Source organism: Rhodnius prolixus, unplaced genomic scaffold (assembly GCF_049639745.1).
Source record: "Rhodnius prolixus isolate KJV_2025 unplaced genomic scaffold, Rpr scaffold_1, whole genome shotgun sequence".
Classification (NCBI taxonomy): Eukaryota; Metazoa; Arthropoda; class Insecta; order Hemiptera; family Reduviidae; genus Rhodnius; species Rhodnius prolixus.
In genome coordinates this window covers 2,869,038-2,886,375 of record NW_027411581.1, presented here as the reverse complement: position 1 = coordinate 2,886,375, position 17,338 = coordinate 2,869,038, and the positions used below count along the sequence as shown (strand labels likewise).

The window sequence follows — 17,338 nt, the reverse complement described above, 5'->3', positions numbered from 1 at the left end:
TTTTTTGGTAACATGTTCATAATAAATCTCAATAACTTATCTTTATTCTTCACTAACAAAACAATACTGGTATCATTAATCTAATTCATTATTATCTGAAAAGAAGTAGTAAGGTGGGAAAAAAGGGTTTCATACTTTCAAGAGTAACCAGTTTTTTTAAGAAATAACATTATGAACATTAGATAAACTGCTATTTTTCTAACATAGTTGCCGCCATCTTTCTATAATTTGACGCTTGTTCAATGTGTAAATGGAACAAAAACATTAGCTATTTTTATATAATTTTTTTTTACTTTCATGAACTGGAATCTATTTTTTATAGTTTTAAATCAGATGTAGGTGCACTTTGAAAGCAGAGTGTAGAGTAAAATTTCTTTGGTGAACAGAAAGCGTCGATAATAGATAGTTTTGAGGAGCTAGTGGACGGAACTGGTCTTTTATAAACTGGTATTCGACTGGATTATCTGGACCCTCTGCTAGAATAGCTTTCAAATGCAAAATCGACTAGCCCTTCCTTTTAGACAAAAAAAAAAAAAAGTCTTAGAATACCGCTAGACGAATGAGGAATGTCCAATTTCAGGTGTCAATTTTCTAAATGGCTGAGAGTTGGGAGTTATAGTTTACGATGCTGGTTGGACTCTCGAAATATAGTGGACAATACACAATTTAGGGTACTACTAGCTCGAAGTTGCATGGAAGAACGGCTTATTATTGGCGTTAGATTATTGAAAGTAATAATAATTAAAGACTGAATGTGAACTGCCTTAGTGTATCTGGCAACCAAATAAGAATATTGCCCGGGTCAAAACGAGGTTTTAGTAGATCGATCTCCCGGGTCAAAACAAGATTGCGCACACATTCAGGGCAAGTAACAGAAATAATGTGTAAGATCGCCAAACCCTTTTTTTTAAAAACAAGATTTCACTCAAGTATGTAATAATAACAACTATTAAGTTTAGATTGAAAATTCTAATGTTAGTTATAATTGAAAGAATGGCCCAAAATAATATACCTTAATTAGTTTTTCACTATAACGGGATTAAATTACACAAATCTGTAGTTGCTTGAGTATTATTTTAAGGTAACGAATTTTTGTCCCACCGTTTGCTAAAGTACAAAAAAGTAGAATAATATCAACACAAAGTTGGCATAAATTCATAATTTAATTGGACGGGTGAATAACAAAAGTCAACATAACTAATTTTAAATATTAATATATCGTAGGTCAACAAATGGAAGTTACTGGAGGAAAAATTTTACAAAATCGTGAATTTAAATAAATAAGTTCAAATTTCACCATTCTTTACTTTGTAAAATAAGTTCTACAATTTTAAACTTACAAATACAAAATTATCAAAACAGATGTCAATAAAGTATTGAAAATACTGTAACCAGATCAAAATAATTTTTTAGTCGGCTCTTTCAACGTCTTAATTGATGCTAAAAGTATTGTTCTTTTAAAAAAAAATAATCAACGGAGAGTGCTATTGTTTTTTACAGCGGCAAAGAAAGGCAAGCAATTAATATATTTATCATCTGGCAACACATTACTATTTTTAACTACTTTTTTTTTTGTACAATTTTACACATTTTCTTAAAAATTTCACGAAAACAACTAACTATTTGATCACCACAATGATATGAACTTTTTTTTTTATTGTTATAATCAATAGATGATAATAATAATAGCATTTTAGGCGTTAACAACATTTACACAATTAATAGCTTCTAATCGGACTGGGGGAGACATGGCAATTCTACATATGGGGTATGCGCGCTGCATAACATATAAATTTATAAAATTAAGGCTCTGCTGATTCTATTACTGATCGATTACTGATCGATCGCTGATTCTATTACTGATCCTATTACTGATAGATGACTATTTACTTTCAACCATTATATAAATTACGTGTGCTTTTGTAATCCCAATTTTGAATATATTTAAAACAAAGCTAAATAAATACAAAAGTTTAAAATCCACAATCTCGTACATGATCGGAATTTCATATAGACTACTTTCTGTGTTCGCATATATGTAACTGAAATATTTTTGGCACAAAACTTTTCAATAACAAAAATTACGGTAAATGATATTACTACATTGTGTACATGAAAATGATATATCTAATTTGTATTAATTCAAAAGCACATTATGAAACAAATAACTTCTTAAGGGAAATAAAATAGTAGTAAAGTAAAGTAATTGCCTATTCTTTCAGGCGGGCTTTACGTCCAATTACCAGATTAGGTGTAGTGGACGGAGGCGTCTAGCAAACATACTTTACTGCAAAATTTCTCATATTAACCATTAAATAAAAATCCAAGGCCTAGACCAGGAATCGAACCCAGTACCACAATACAATCTTAGCTTCGCGGGCCTCGCCTCTGGACCCCGCTCGGCTACCCGAAGGTTCGCCTTCTTAAGTGAAGTATAAAAGAATAAATAAATTACCAAGAAAAGACAAATGAGATAAACTATGAGCTTCTAAAGCATAAATTAAGTGAAATGCACGCTTATAAAAACTGCATAATGTTAAATATGGATTCAAAGTGAATAAACAACATTTTTTTTTAAGATGGCAAGCCTTAGCTGACCATCTGAGAAATAATTATTTTAAATTATTAAATAGCTTTTTTAATTAAAAAATAATGAATCATCTCCTACTAGAAATAAAATCATAAAATTCAATTCATTACTTTAATTGGTATCTCTGATTATTAAACAAAATTAATTTTAATGAAATGTTGCTGGAGTGGTTTTTAATTTGAATCTTTTCTTTTGATTAAAAAATATCTCGTATTTATTACAGTTTTTTTTTTTTAAATACTTTCATCTGGTTCTGATTTGTCGCGAACCGTATATAAATTGTTAACGCATTAAACCTTTTACACTTTGAACTTCCTCGGCATTAGCTAGGACGCCCTACGATCCATAAGAAAACCTTGTTTACATGGTGCCTTTTTTTTTCTTTGGACAAAAATTTTCCAAATGATCCCTAATGAGTTTGGGTACTTGGTGTGTTATTCCCCAATTTTCTTTGGTTAAATTAACCATTATTTTGTGAATTTGTTTTTTTTTGTTTTTGTTTTTAATCTCAAGATAAATTCCAGATTATATTAAAAACCCAGAATAGAAGGGGCTGCACAAAAAAAAAACTTTATTTCGTTGAAAGGAATCAACAAAAAGAAGTTCCAAGGATTCCATTCGGATCTTTCACTCGAATTATAATCTCAGACTACTGTAAGGCGAGATTCAATGATTGATATATTTTCGTTCGTTTATATATTTTCAATTGACTCCAAAAAATAATAGAAAAACTTCCTAAAAACTGTAACAATCAATTGACCTAAATACCCCGCCGTTAACGTTAATTAAAGTTGGCAGGACTGCAATTTTAAAAGTAAACAACATTAACGAGTTGTAATAGAGTAATATCAAAAGAGGTCGAAGCAAGTGCTTTCTGGAATTCCCCTTCCCACATTTTTAAAATCCCTTTTTTTGGGGGGGATCATCAAAGCCTGTCATTTTTAAAGCAGCAAACTCCAAGAACTGATATTGAAAATTTACATGAAAGTTTTAGGTACAAATTTATCTCTATCTACACAAATTTCATGAAGAATTCCTGTAAATTATTTGATAATAAACGATTTTTTTTACGCACTTATATGGCTATTATCGTAGAAGAAATTTGAAGACCATGATAGAAAGATGAAATAGAAAGTTTGTAGTAATCAAGTATAAATAGAAGAGGTATCGTGTAAACAGAGGTTTTAATATGTTTCGATTTACTATTCAGAAAATATTTTTAATTGGCTACATTCTCAAAAGTCAGTAAATATGGCTACTTCCTTTCAAAATCTTCATTAATTTATCATCTAATTATTCGACATAAACTAAATTCGTGCAGTTTTTTTCCCCTATCTTGGATCTTTACAAGATCGTGCCATTCTTACTAAAAAACTTTAACCCAGAGTAAAGTTTGCTAATCACTGGAAGCGTTTTTCCTAAATAAATGAAAATTAAATAAATAAATTCAACGACTCCTCCCCCAAATAAGCGAAGAAACAGAAACTTAAGATTAAACCATTAAGCTCTAAATAGTTTTTAGGAACGAAAATTTTTATAATATGGAATAAAAAAATAATACATAACTTTTTTCAAAAGTTTCCTTTGGTTATGTTTTTTAATTTTTCTTTCTCAATTTCATTATTGAAATTTCTTATTTACTTCTTTCTGCAGTTCAAGCAGAATTTTATTTTGGCCTAGTTGGTACGGGTGGACGTATGTTCGTCCTTGGTGGGACCGGTGGAGGAGCGGCAGATACGACGGGAACTGGAGGCGGCGGAGACGGAGGAGGCCCTTTTGGAGCTGGCATGCTCTTGTAGTCCTCTATACTGGAGTCGCTAGAATCTTTGCTCAACTTTTGTACATTTGGACGTTTACTAGGCGACGATACGCTGATCACAGCGGCTTTAGGTTTTGCCACAGGTTGGGGTGGCCGGCTAGGCGGAGGAAGTTTAGATTCAGGTGGTTGTCGATTAGGTGTAGCACAACGAGGAGGTATAACTGATGAATATTTGCACAAAGGAATGGTATTGTTACCGCACAATCTTACCGCATCCCATACTTTGGCCTCATAATCGGCTGTACGAAAGGATACTTCCAGCGTTTCACCATTAGCTAAAACGGTACTCCCACTTTGTGCTAACAACAATGCACTGTAACTGTCTCTGAATACAACAAAAATAGAATCCTCAACTTGTCTAACTATAACAACTTCACCATATTGTGAAAGATTATCCAACAGAGTTGTCTTAAAATCATCCTCTGTATATAGACTATGCCCGTGACTAGCTATAACTACGGTTGCATCTTGAGGACCAGCCTCTTTTATAACCTTTTTAAATATTGAAGTTCTTGCCTCTGGATCCGCTTCGATCACTTCAATGTCCAGAATAGCCATGACAGGTCTATGATCGCTTTGTTTTAATTCAGCCCTTCCATAATATATTAGATTGCCTGTATTCCAGTCATCTGGGATTTCTTCAGTATGGACTCTTCGTTTCCATAATACCCTGCAAAAAGAATATGAACACTTACATAATATGGTATAAAGCTTTTGTTTCGCAAACATTTAACATTTCTACTGATGGGAGTTGTGCTTCTAAGTAACTTTCTCAGCTTCAGTACGTGGAAAGGTTGATTTTTGTGACACGATATATCTTAATTGAACTTGGAACTTATACTGGGAAGAATATTGGGATGTTTTAGGTCAAGTAAAAAAAATAATAAACGTAACTGAGTTAAAGATAAGTGCTCCAAATCCTATTTTTTTGGTTTTTTATTTTCTTTTCTGGTGAACATTAGCGCGCGGATCCTTTTTTAGTCACCCTCCGGATAATGAGCAGTAGGAGATTTCTAGAAGGAGGAAATGTAAGAGTAGATTGGACTCGACCTAGGTTCTTCTTCTTTGGAAGTCTAATGCGCTAACCTAGGAAGCTAATTTCTATTGTCTAAATATTGTTGATCTAAAGTATATCGTATATAAAATCCATATAGATTTAAATTACATGCTTACCTGTCAGTCCAAGCGGGAGCTCGACATTTGTCACTTGTGTCGAAATCATCTGAAAATAGATCATACTTATATGTAGGAAAGAATGTAATCTCTCCTTCTATATAGTTTCTAAATACATTTCCTAATTCTTTTTGCGCCCTTAATTGATCATTCTGTAAAACATCTTCTATTCGATTCTCTTTTAATAAATCTTTCAGCGCATCTTTATCCATATCTACTCTATAATTGAAATCACCGCACCAAATTATATAATCTTGTGATTTTAAATTTGATCCTAAGGGAAAATTTAATTTCCTAGAAATTTCATTATAATCCGAATTTCTTTCGTTAATTTGTGATTGTCCAGCAGCAAAATGAGCGCATACAAATGTTATGGAAGTATTGTATAGCAGGCAGCGTATAGCAACGCCACCTTTATTTCCAGTTGCTCCGCCGAAACCAGTTTTCACAGAATCCGTGGCCACGTCTCTAAGGTATGGAGCTAGTTCAGGGCGAATAAAAAGGAACAAGCAAACTCCTACCAATTGTACGTAGGTTACTAGTACGTAAGTTCTGTCTCGTGATAATACTTTTTGTAATTCTTCTGCCCACAGTTTTGCGTTTTCCGTGCTAGCTGCCATTATGTTACTTGCATTCAAATCCACGATCTCTTCAAATCCAACTGCATACAAGTCAACTTCTAAATCACCCTTTCCTGGTTGTATGTCCAATAGCCAATCGGCCAATGAGACATCCTTATAGACAACACTACGGAAATGTTTACCACCGTTAACATTGTAAGTTCCTACACCTAACCTTATTGTCTTTTTCTTCACAAACTCTCCACATCTTTCCAATGTTTCGTGAAGAATATTTGATGATACTTGTACCATACTATTATCTAATAAAGTACGCGCTCTGTCTGCCATATAACTATTCAAAGCTTTTCCTAGTAATAATATATCAATGGCTTCCTGTTTACTTGTGTCTAATAAATTATTCTGTATTGTCCGTGCAGCTGATCTAGCTCCGTCCATGAATTTTGAGCCTCCCTGAATTGCACCGGTTCCAGCGTAGATTTTTGAAACTTCATTACCATTATCAACCCACATTTGTTTAAAAACTTCCTCAAATCTGGCAACAGATTGTTGTTTTTCAAGTAGTTCCAACATTTCTAACTGTCTATTTAATACTTGTAGGCCAAAATAGGTTTGAACACAATTTGTTCGATCTAAACAATCTAGACAGTTAGTTCGTATTGTGCCTTGCTGTTCGCAGATAACGTTATCTCCTTTAGAGAAAAATATTGAATACGCTTTTAGATAAGGTTCTGCTTTGGTTTTTAATTTATTTAAATTTTTCATATTACCACCTTTACATTCTTGGTGATAATCAAAAATAATATGCTCTATATCGTTGTGTTCAGAAGTTTTAAGCGCCTGTACATAAAGATTTGACAATAAACCTTCACTTTCTTTACTGCCTACTTGGGACGTACCAAGCAAGTTAACAATAGTTTGGTGGCCGTATCTTTCTTTAATCGATACGATATGTCTATTAAATGCTGCTGCTGAAGACTCAACACCTCTTGACATTCTTACTTTGTGCTGGCCAACTTGTACTCCAGTTTGTTCCCAGAACAATGGTACAGAACCCCTCGTCTGTACATAGGATGCTACACAATCCTCCATAAAGATTGCCTGTTCAGTTTCCACAAAATTGGCCACAAATCCATCATCATTGACGCCTCTTACATGAAATCTTGTACCCGTACGTTCGCAGGATAGTCGAGAGATTATCACCGCTTTACCTTGTCTATGACCTACGTAAACTGTACGAATTTCCACACTACCACACATTACTTTTTGCAACCATTCTTTACAATCAATACCATAAGCTATGAAGGGTAAGTGTAAGGTTTTATTCCAGAAGAATCTATTATCTGTCGTACCGGTCATCACGCGTCTTTGAGCGCACAGTGTAATATCCACGGGATCTCCTGTAGGAGACCATGAAAAATAGAATGTACCCGAATTTAATAATTTTTTAACTTCAGACACAAATTCATCATCTTGTGGTTGTTTTCTTAAAGAAAGGAAAGATGTTTGTGTAATTCTAAACACTTCAGTATCGGAAATTTTCCCTAGCGATATACAACCAGTAATCATTACTAGATAAGTAACAGTATCATTTCCAATGTTCATCTGTAATAGTCCAAGTGATCCATAAGCGTCTAATACTTTACTATATTGTCTTTTAATAGTTTCTTTCTCTTGTAGGGAAAGATTTACTACAACATCTGATTCTAATAATAAGCAGCTGTCTTTATTTCTTTGTTCTATTATGACACTATAAATGCTAGCATTGTTGTCTCGCTCAAAGACTCTAAACGACTTACCCATAGCCATGATTATTAACTATATGTATTTAAAATAACCTGATCTAAGTGTATGCACAATTTATTATTTTTAAATTATCACCATCTCAAAAACTGTTTATAATATCACGCCGCCTTTTATTATTACATTAAACACAGGCATCACTTTGTGAATAGATAGATAGAAGAAAAAAATATAAGAAATTTTTTTAACAAAATACTTGAATAATACGATAATAAATAGTAACTTAGAGTGGAGATAGGATCAGGCAGAAGGTTATGAAACAACTAACCAACTAACCTCCTTTTAACTTTTGAAAAATCGATAATCTTGATTGTGTAGTTCATGTCACAGTCAAAAGGGTCGTTTACGCGTTTAAGCAACAACTTTTCCACCTTGAGCGCTGATAAAGATTTTTTTTTTAACTCTTGATAATGATTTTCTTGAACATATTAGAAAAGATGAGTCCACTTTACTTTAAAATGAAGTGAATTGTTATGAATTCAGAATTAATTTTCAAAATTTATCCCCTAGTTTTTTTTCACTCTAACAAAAATGGAACATTAATCTAATATACTTGTGCAAATATTTTTTTTAGTAGCGAACGTTAAACAAACTTCTCTAATCTAAATTTTAGCCGTGCCGTACTTGAGAAATGTTCGTAAATTATTTTCTACTGTTTGTAATAATTCATTTAAAACACACCCACAAAGATAACTTATCAAAGGAAGTAATTAAAAAAATGTAGAATACATTTTTGACAATTATGAAGCTATAACTCGTAATGGATACAACCAAATTCTTATCATTATGAAAATTAGGGTAACTGTTAATTTGCCTTTTAATTATTTACTTTCTTTTTCCTGAACAAATTTTAAATTAAACTTTATATTGAAATACATGTTTTGAGATCTCTTCAACTTCTCTTACCTCTAGATAAGGGGTAGTATTGTGATCGCTCCAATTGATTATTTTGAGTTTTTTCCCAAAAATACATGTGTTTTGAGGTCCATTAAGTACGAAAAATGAAATTTTACCAATTATGTATGGGTGTATCTGTCTAGGAAGGATTTTCTTATCAGTGAGAAAAAAAACTGTAAGCTGCAAGAACTTAATTTTAACTAAACTAACATTGGAAGTATGAAGAAAACATTGTTGATTTTGTCCGCTATTTTTGCGTGTTTCTTATGTATTAGGATTTTGATTCATTATTAGAGATTGATTTATCAGAGTTGTTTTCAGACTTCTTTTTTTCGTTTTGTTTCAGGAAGGTAGTACGCGCAGCAGACTTGACACCGTTGGAGTAGTTTGTGTGGATGTCAATGGTAATTTAGCGGCCACATGCTCTAGCGGTGGGATTGCTCTCAAGCAGTCAGGACGAGTTGGCCAGGTCCATCTTTATTAATCGACGTTTTAAATAGGTGTCCGATATATGTGAAGGGGTGAGGGTACTTTTGCGGTATAGAGGGAATCTACTCGCATTTGCATGCTTTTGTTTTTATTCTTTACTTCTGATTCCGTGTCTCCCAAAACAAATATTCACTTATTAATTAAACAATATTCGTCTTGTCTACTCTAGGCGGCAATGTTCGGAGCTGGCTGTTGGGCCCAGAGTACAGGCCCAAGTAAAGGTGTAGCCACCTCAGTTTCAGGAACTGGAGAAGACCTAATTAAAACTCTTCTTGCTAAAGAAGTTGCTGTAGCTATGTCTAAATCAGATCTTCCATCAAATGCTGTACATGCTTCCATTAAATCTTCGTTTTTAGGTACGATATTTATTAAATTTTTTATTTTATTCCCATTTATTCATTCATCTCGTTTACGAGGAAATTTTACTCTTTTTTTCTGAAGGATTGGCTAGGAAATATTAAAAATCCCTTTTACTTAGCCGTCATTTCGTTTGTCTGTTCAATCTTCTTGGGGTAAAAGAAAAATCGATCACAGACCAGTTTGAAGTTGGTTGGGATAAGATTGGAACAGCCGACTAAATGGGTAGAAATCGGTTTGTAATATCGTCGCCTAAGAAGTGATACCTTGTAACTACAAAATATCAACTTTACAGGAGAAGGAAAAAAACAGGATATAAAATTCATTTTAAGGCATACAGTAATTCTTCTTTCAATATTAACTATTAGTGTGACTGTCGTCTTGAAAGTGCATGATTGAAAACAAATTTTTTTTCAACATTTATATATAAAAATGTAATTTTCGTTGAAATTTTAGTTACGAGGTATCACTCTTAGGCGACGATATGTTGGAACACTTGTTCATTGCGCATGCTCCGCGCTATCTGAAAGTAATAGTTGACTTGATGTTTATTGTACGAGGTTTTTGGTATATTTTGTTGAAGTTAATTTCACTTTTTTTAATTTTTAAAGTAAAACTTTATTGAGCTGTGATATAGTTTGTGGAAAATACAAATTATTTTCTTGAAGTTATTTACATATAGTAATGCCGGGATTTGTAAAATCGAATTCATTGATCGATTCTTCATTCTTTTACATCTCTGCAGGTGATTGAATATACATTCAAAACGTTGGTTGAGTAAAAGAAAAAACATTCTGAAACTAGAAAAATGTTTCATTTTGTATACAATTATTGCTACTTATTAAATTATTTTTTTAATAGTTCATATAGTTGCGTATATTCTTATTTTTTTAGAATCTCCATTCTTAATGTTAAATTCAGGAAAACTATGTGGCCTAATAGCATTAGAAGTTTGTGAAGGCAGTGGTGAATTTATTTGGGCACATACTACAAACACTATGGGTATAGGCTATATGAGTACCAAGAATAAAAATCCAAAGGTTAGAAAACGAAGCAGTATCTAAAATTGGTGATGATCTGTCTGTATGAAAATATCGTAAAGAAGTGTGCACTTGACATACGTTTATCGGGAGCCAGGAAGTTGTATGAAGTAAACGGGATAATATTCAAGTTATATATTGCTAAGGAAAGAAAAATTATTGCCATTTTCATTTTTTTTTTTTTTTTACCAAGCTTTCGTCCTTGGAAATGGTTCATCTTCTGGGCTTATACTCTTTCACAGTGTATAAACGTATATTTCTGGCAAAAAATCAGAGCATTAAGTCTGACTAGATCGCAGTGCACGAAGTTTGACACATCGCTACCCAATAGTTAAGGGAATTAAATAAATATAAATATTTATGTGTAGCACTTTTGTTTTCTTGTTCAGTCACTGACAAAGCTCAGTTAATAAGCTTCTTTCTATAAATTAAAGTATTACGAATATAGTTGATATTTTCTGTCTTTGTATTTTAGGTTAGAATAAGCAAATTACCGGAAGGAAAACTACCTGGTACGACAATCACATTAGAAGGTATTAGCTGGTAACGTTTTACAACTTAACTGATTGTAATACAAACTTGACCTACCTGCCTTATCGGAATTAAGGTTGTGATTCTGTCGTAAGGAAGGATTTAAAAACTCTAGTGTACTTTTCTTTGACGTTGTTTTAAGATAAGTATCAAGACTTATCATTACAAAAATTTAAGTATCTAAGAGTCTGCGAATTCTGAAGGTACTTTACAAAAATATGTATAATTAATTATTTTATAACTGTAGAAGATTCAGGATTAAAAACAAAAACAACTTGAGGGATACTCTCCCAGTATCCATGGCAAATTTCATTCCTTATAAAAGAAATAAAAATGATTTTTTTTAAAGAATGGACTTGTTCTAAACTATGACGACATCTTACATTCCATAGATCATTAAGCTCATACAAATTTACAAATTCCACGCAAAATCTCCAATGTTTCCGCCTTTACAATCCTTTTCTTTTACAGCCTTTGAATTACAGCAAAATACTGAACGCATTTTTTTTTCTAAGTGAGTGTTTGTGTCGCACATATCATGTCTTTTAAGATTTGTGGTAAGCGCATTAAGATTGTCAATATCACTTTAGTGATGTGGTTTTCTTTATTTTAATGTTTTGATACCATTTTTATTTTTTTATTATTTTGTGTTGAGAGAAAAGATGTCTTACTTAATCTAAAGCTTCTGTAGGTCATCCTAGAAAGGTGATAAGAACAGCTCAACTACCGTATTATGATTCACAACAGTCCCAGAAACAAGTCTCTTACTTTCAAGCTCTTCCTATACCGAATAAAGATCCTGAATTTATTTCCTCACACCTCAGTAGTCTGTCATGAGTTGAAGCGAATCTGTAGTTATATTATTGACTATCCTCTGAGCTTGGCCGATATTCAGAAAAACTGTGAAACCTTTTTATTCCTGGATTTTAAACAAAGATGTGTCCAAAGACATTCCAACAGCGAGTGAAGAACCAATAATGAGGAGAGACGCGTCTGATACGGCCAACGGAATCTACCTCCTTTCTTATTACACAAGACTTGATAGACCATCCGAGAAGTTACATCGCTAACAGTAGAAACTAATTCTTAACTCCTGTAATATTCTAGCATCAAGTTTATGATGTAGACATAAGAATTTAATATCTTTAGTACAGCCTGACTATTCAGAACAGATAAAAATCGCGTTTGAAACTGAAATCCCTATCCACTTAGTCACTAAAAGACATAACAATTTTTAATATTTCAGATGAATGCACAATTTTTTCTGTGATTTGGTACAATCACAATGCCAATAAACTTTAAACGAACTAAAAAGTAATATAAAACGTCTGGGATTGGAATAAGAATTTAGTTTTATAATATTGTTTTTATGATTTATTAGAATGCCATTATTTTTCTTTTATAAAAGGAACAATAAAAAATAACATTAAAAAGAATCTTTTTAATAATAATAATAATAATAAAAAGAGCTAAATTATTAAAAAGTAATAATATTAATAACCAATTATCTTTCATTAATGTTCATTTTAGGTTATAATTTTATTATAAATACAGTAATTGCTCATTAGTAGTATTAATAGTGTACATCTACCTGTGCGCTAAAAGTAGTGAAAATGTTAAAAAATCATGTACTTAATCAAATTATTAAATAAAATTACTTTCACACAAGTACACTTTTCATTTAAAAACAAAAAATTATATTAAATAATAATTAAATTAATAAGGCAAGTTGTTATCAATCCATGAAAGCTCTTGAAATGATTGATTTTTACTTTTTAAGATTCATATAATGGTGGGATTATTAAAATATGAGACCTCCTCAAAAGAAGAAGTTTCCAAATTAAAGAAATTATTAAAAGCAAATGCTAAATTCCCACTAATTTACAATTTAAAAAGAATGAAATATAATTAAAATTATCACCAAGTTTTTTAAAAAAAAAACTAAAAACTTAAAAATTGGTAGTAAAAGAAATTTGTCGTTTCTAAATTGATAAAAATTCAAAGACTAGTGGACAAAATTTAACAAATTTTTAACCTTAACCTAGTATTTTATTTTAAATTAAAATTACATTCATTGTGTATATTTAATTATTGAATAATAAACTGAGAAGTAACAAAAAAAGATAATGATTTTTTGAGAATGTAGTTAGAGCTAATAATAACTAGTAAGAGCTAGTAATAACTTTCTCAAAATTTCTGTTTTTTTTATTTTAATACACCGTAGCCTAAATTTGAACGTGTATCAGGTTGAGAAATGGGGACGAAAACGTTTAGAAGTTCAATTCAACCCCTGCAGAAGAGAAATATTGGAGGATTTACTTGCTGGCTGAAAGCGCTGAATTCTTGAAAAATTCTGATCTAGATCTTTTTATAATGTTGACGGTTTCCTTTGATAAAAATATATGACATTTTTAAACGCGTTAAATTGATGTTATCTTGCTCCGAATGTCAACGAGAAGAACTTACTCGAAATTTGTTTATTTGAAGAAGGCAGAAGTTACCTTATGTATTTCGCGTTTGTAAAATAGCAGCACAAGTAAGTTATTAGTAATTGTGCAACGATGCAGGAGTGGACACGAAGTACAGCTTCCGGATCAGCCTAAGGGGAGAGTAAGAAAATGATACTGAACATAGCTTTTTAGTGATAGGAACTGTGGAAGACAGATTTTAAAATTCTGTATGAACATCCCAATTCCTAGGCAACGTACATGGAGCTGAGGTGAGATTTGTACTTCGAAGGTAAGAAGCAGGTTTGAGCTAACGGAAATATATGTTAGTTAACTCCTTCAACTTTTCATTCAGCGTCGATCAGAACAGAGCCACAATCTTCTAATTAGAATGTCATAAAAATGGTGCCGTAAAACTTATTTTAAAGCAAGTACAAGTTTTCTGGACTTCAATAATGCGACAAAATAGTAGAGGTTGAAGCAAAGTCGGGCTAACACAAAATGATTTAACATCCCGCGGAGTCTGGCAACTAGAGGCCATTATTTATACTCTCCTCAGGAGAGGTAATCTCCATTGTTCGATCAAATGAGCATAAACAAGTTACATTTCATGACGCGGAATTGTGTATTAACTAAAAATCTGTTGTATGTGTTCTAAGGAGACTTTCCTTCTTCTTCAAGCCAGGTAATTTAACCAGGCATCCAAATTTTCTTTGAAAAACGTAAAGGCATCTCTTGACTATCTTAGAATATGTGTTACAGTTCCCTTTATTCCCTTCACAACTTCAAATACAATCACAGTTCTCAGCCCATTTTCTTTCGGTGTCCACTGAGTCCAATTTTACTGAGATTGTGGCAAGCCTCAGAACTGCCCGAATGTACAATGTATCTTACTTACTAAAAATCAAAAAACTATAAATAATAAAAACGTACAATTTAGAAATTTCTTTGGTTTAAACAAAAGTTATGTAATAGAATAACTTGGAATTTTTTCTCATTTCAATTACTTAAAAATTAAATACAAAATTTTGTACTGGTTGAAAAAATTTAAATACAAAGTATTTTAAATGCAAAAGTTTTTTTTTTTTTAATATTGAGGTTATTTCAAATTAAAATGTGTTAAGTCCTACTTTTTTTTATTAACACGCTGACTTCCTTTTTCATTAGATTTTTGAGAAAGACTGGATAATATTTGAATACAAGTAAGCCCAATGAAACTAATGAATTTGGATTATTTGTTCTTCAATATCTAAAAGACGATAATAGGATAAGCATAATTCGCATTTTATGATCATTATGTTTGCAAAGAATTTGAATATTGCCGGCAAAAACTATTGCACGAATTCATGCTTCTAAGGGTACGTTCACAACGGAGCTGTGAGCATAGATGATAGCTGAGATGATAGCAGTGATGCATCAGCGCTTATAGAATAACCTAGTACATTCTTATGTGAGCGTGCACAACGAAGCTTCGACTAGTGACTCATACTCGCTGGTATAAACGAGCATAGATGATAGAATTGAATTTTTCATTTTTCTGCTAGCTGAACTCCAGTATCGGAGCTTCAAAATGGAGGTAGAAAAATTAATTAGTGCTGTCTTTACTCATTATTTTTGGTTATTATTTTATTATTTACTTTTAAACAATATTTTGTTTTTTAAATCGTGCTTACATTTATTTTTATGTGTATTTATTTGTTTTTCCTCAATATAACCTTACCTCAGAGTTATCACTAGTTTTTCTTCTATAGTTATAGGATTTCCATGACAATTTTTCCTATGTTTTCTTAATTTTGACCTTATTTTTTCTAAAATTTAGTCAAATGTGGTTGGACCCATCCTCACATATTCAAAAAAACGATCCGGATAATTTCTAAGTTCCTTATATAAATAGTGAAATTCGCCCAAAGTACTTCGTTTTTTTATTTATGGTATGTACATGATATTTTCTACATCTTTTTTTTTTTAAATATACCATTTCGTTGCTGGTGAACAATAAAAACTCTTCTTCACTACTCGACATGTTGCATGTATCACAGCTCCGTTGTGCACACTAATCAGCGATTATATTTTACTCTATCAGTTATCATCTCCGCTATCATCTATGCTCACAGCTCCGTTGTGAACGTACCCTAATACGAGATAGAATACTAGCTTGATTATTTTTTGTAACCCTTCAAAGGTTATTATAAGTCAACGTGTTATAAAAAAGTGTTACATTTAGATTTTTACAAAAACATAAAAGTAATACAAGATTTGTTTCTTTTTGTTAAGCTCATTCTTAATGTAAGTTATTAAAGCTACTTCTTTTATATACATGGCAAGAAATAACAAAAAATGAAATAAAAATAAGCAATTAATTAAAAACTGTTAAAAAATTGTTTAAAGCTGCCGTTATTTTCAAAAATAAAACTTAATAAAAAAACAGTAAATGCCAGCTGCAATAGTTCAAAAGTAATGAATTAATCGTATGTTAATCATTTATTTAAAATGTTAGTAAAATTTTGCTTAAATTCTAGATCGTTTCGTAAAAAATATTAAGCAGCACTATTAATTGTAAATTAATTTGTATTCACTATAATACAAATAGAATTAATTATTATCCTTCTTCGAAAAATCTAAGAAATACTATCTTGTGCTCTACTATTGTGCTCAGTGTAATTGACCATCTTTTTAAATTTTTCAAAGCATCTTTTTAACCTCGTTATCAATATTCGTTGAACAATTGACTTAGAATAAATAAAAAAGAAATTATGGGTTTCCACTTGGGTTCTATTTTTTTTTAGAATCTCCTTAAAAATGGTCTGATGTGAATAAGGAAGACTCAGCCAGCGTCTTTAACTGGAGGGCATGGCATATCGAGGTTACTCAACTCAAGGAGAATCTTAATCTGCGGGAAGTGTCTTTCAGGCGCTTTTGGGGCTTTCATGTGATCACTGGAGAATACCTTCGTGGAATGAGCCACCATTAACTTTAATTTTATATAGGCAATCTAGTGGTCGTTAGCAAAGTGGCGATAAATCTTGGCTTTTTATGTACTTCTGATTAGATTAAATCTTGTAAAGAACGATTTGGAGATGATTTTTAACTTGCAAACGTTACGGAATGAATTCCTCGTGAGTAAAGTAGATAAATACTTCTGTTAATTTGGTTTAAAAATTAAGAACAAAGGGTCTTGCATTAATAGAGAATTCGCTACAAATGACCTCTGACCCATATTTGGAGACCATAATTTCCTCAAAGAATACGATTAATTTATTTACTTTTTTTTTCCAAGCAATTATTAACAATCTACGGATTCACACACAACCATATTCATACCAGACATCACTCTTTATTTTATTTGTTGGTGTTGAATTGTTGGAAGGCGCATGTTTCCTGGAAGACTGAGATGCTACGGGACTTTGCGGCGGAGTAGCGTTGTTCCCTAGTACAGCAGTCACTCTGTTATAAACCACTAACGGGCTTCTGTTTTCCACAAAAATTGTTAATGTGTATTATACTTTTTAATTATTAATTTTGTTAATGTGGTAAGCTTGAGTTTGTTGTCCAGTTTGATACAAAAATAATCTTTTCGAAATTATTAATAAAATAGAAACATAAATCAATTTTGT

At 31.9% G+C, this 17,338-nt stretch overlaps 2 protein-coding genes across 5 annotated transcripts in view; one reads left to right on the top strand and one right to left on the bottom strand.

Moving 5' to 3' along the window:
* The window catches only part of Tasp1 (Taspase 1), a 38,174-nt gene extending 26,110 nt beyond the window's left edge, over positions 1-12,064 (top strand). Inside the window, exons 7-10 of the mRNA XM_074118797.1 lie at positions 9,207-9,329; positions 9,519-9,705; positions 10,601-10,746; positions 11,222-12,064. Coding sequence (XP_073974898.1) covers positions 9,207-9,329; positions 9,519-9,705; positions 10,601-10,746; positions 11,222-11,293 — 528 coding nt within the window. The 3' untranslated portion in view covers positions 11,294-12,064. The remainder of the gene's footprint in view (positions 1-9,206; positions 9,330-9,518; positions 9,706-10,600; positions 10,747-11,221) is intronic.
* Positions 1,745-17,338, bottom strand: part of LOC141447403 (uncharacterized) — a 28,405-nt gene continuing 12,811 nt past the window's right edge. The window contains exon 25 of one of the 4 annotated variants that reach the window (XM_074114940.1): positions 1,745-5,079. In XM_074114940.1, the coding sequence (XP_073971041.1) occupies positions 4,257-5,079 (823 nt within the window). In that variant the 3' untranslated portion in view covers positions 1,745-4,256. Of the gene's footprint in view, positions 5,080-10,176; positions 10,507-13,430; positions 17,193-17,338 lie in introns of those variants that run through there. The other 3 variants (XM_074115019.1, XM_074115174.1, XM_074115101.1) reach the window with 3 other exon arrangements.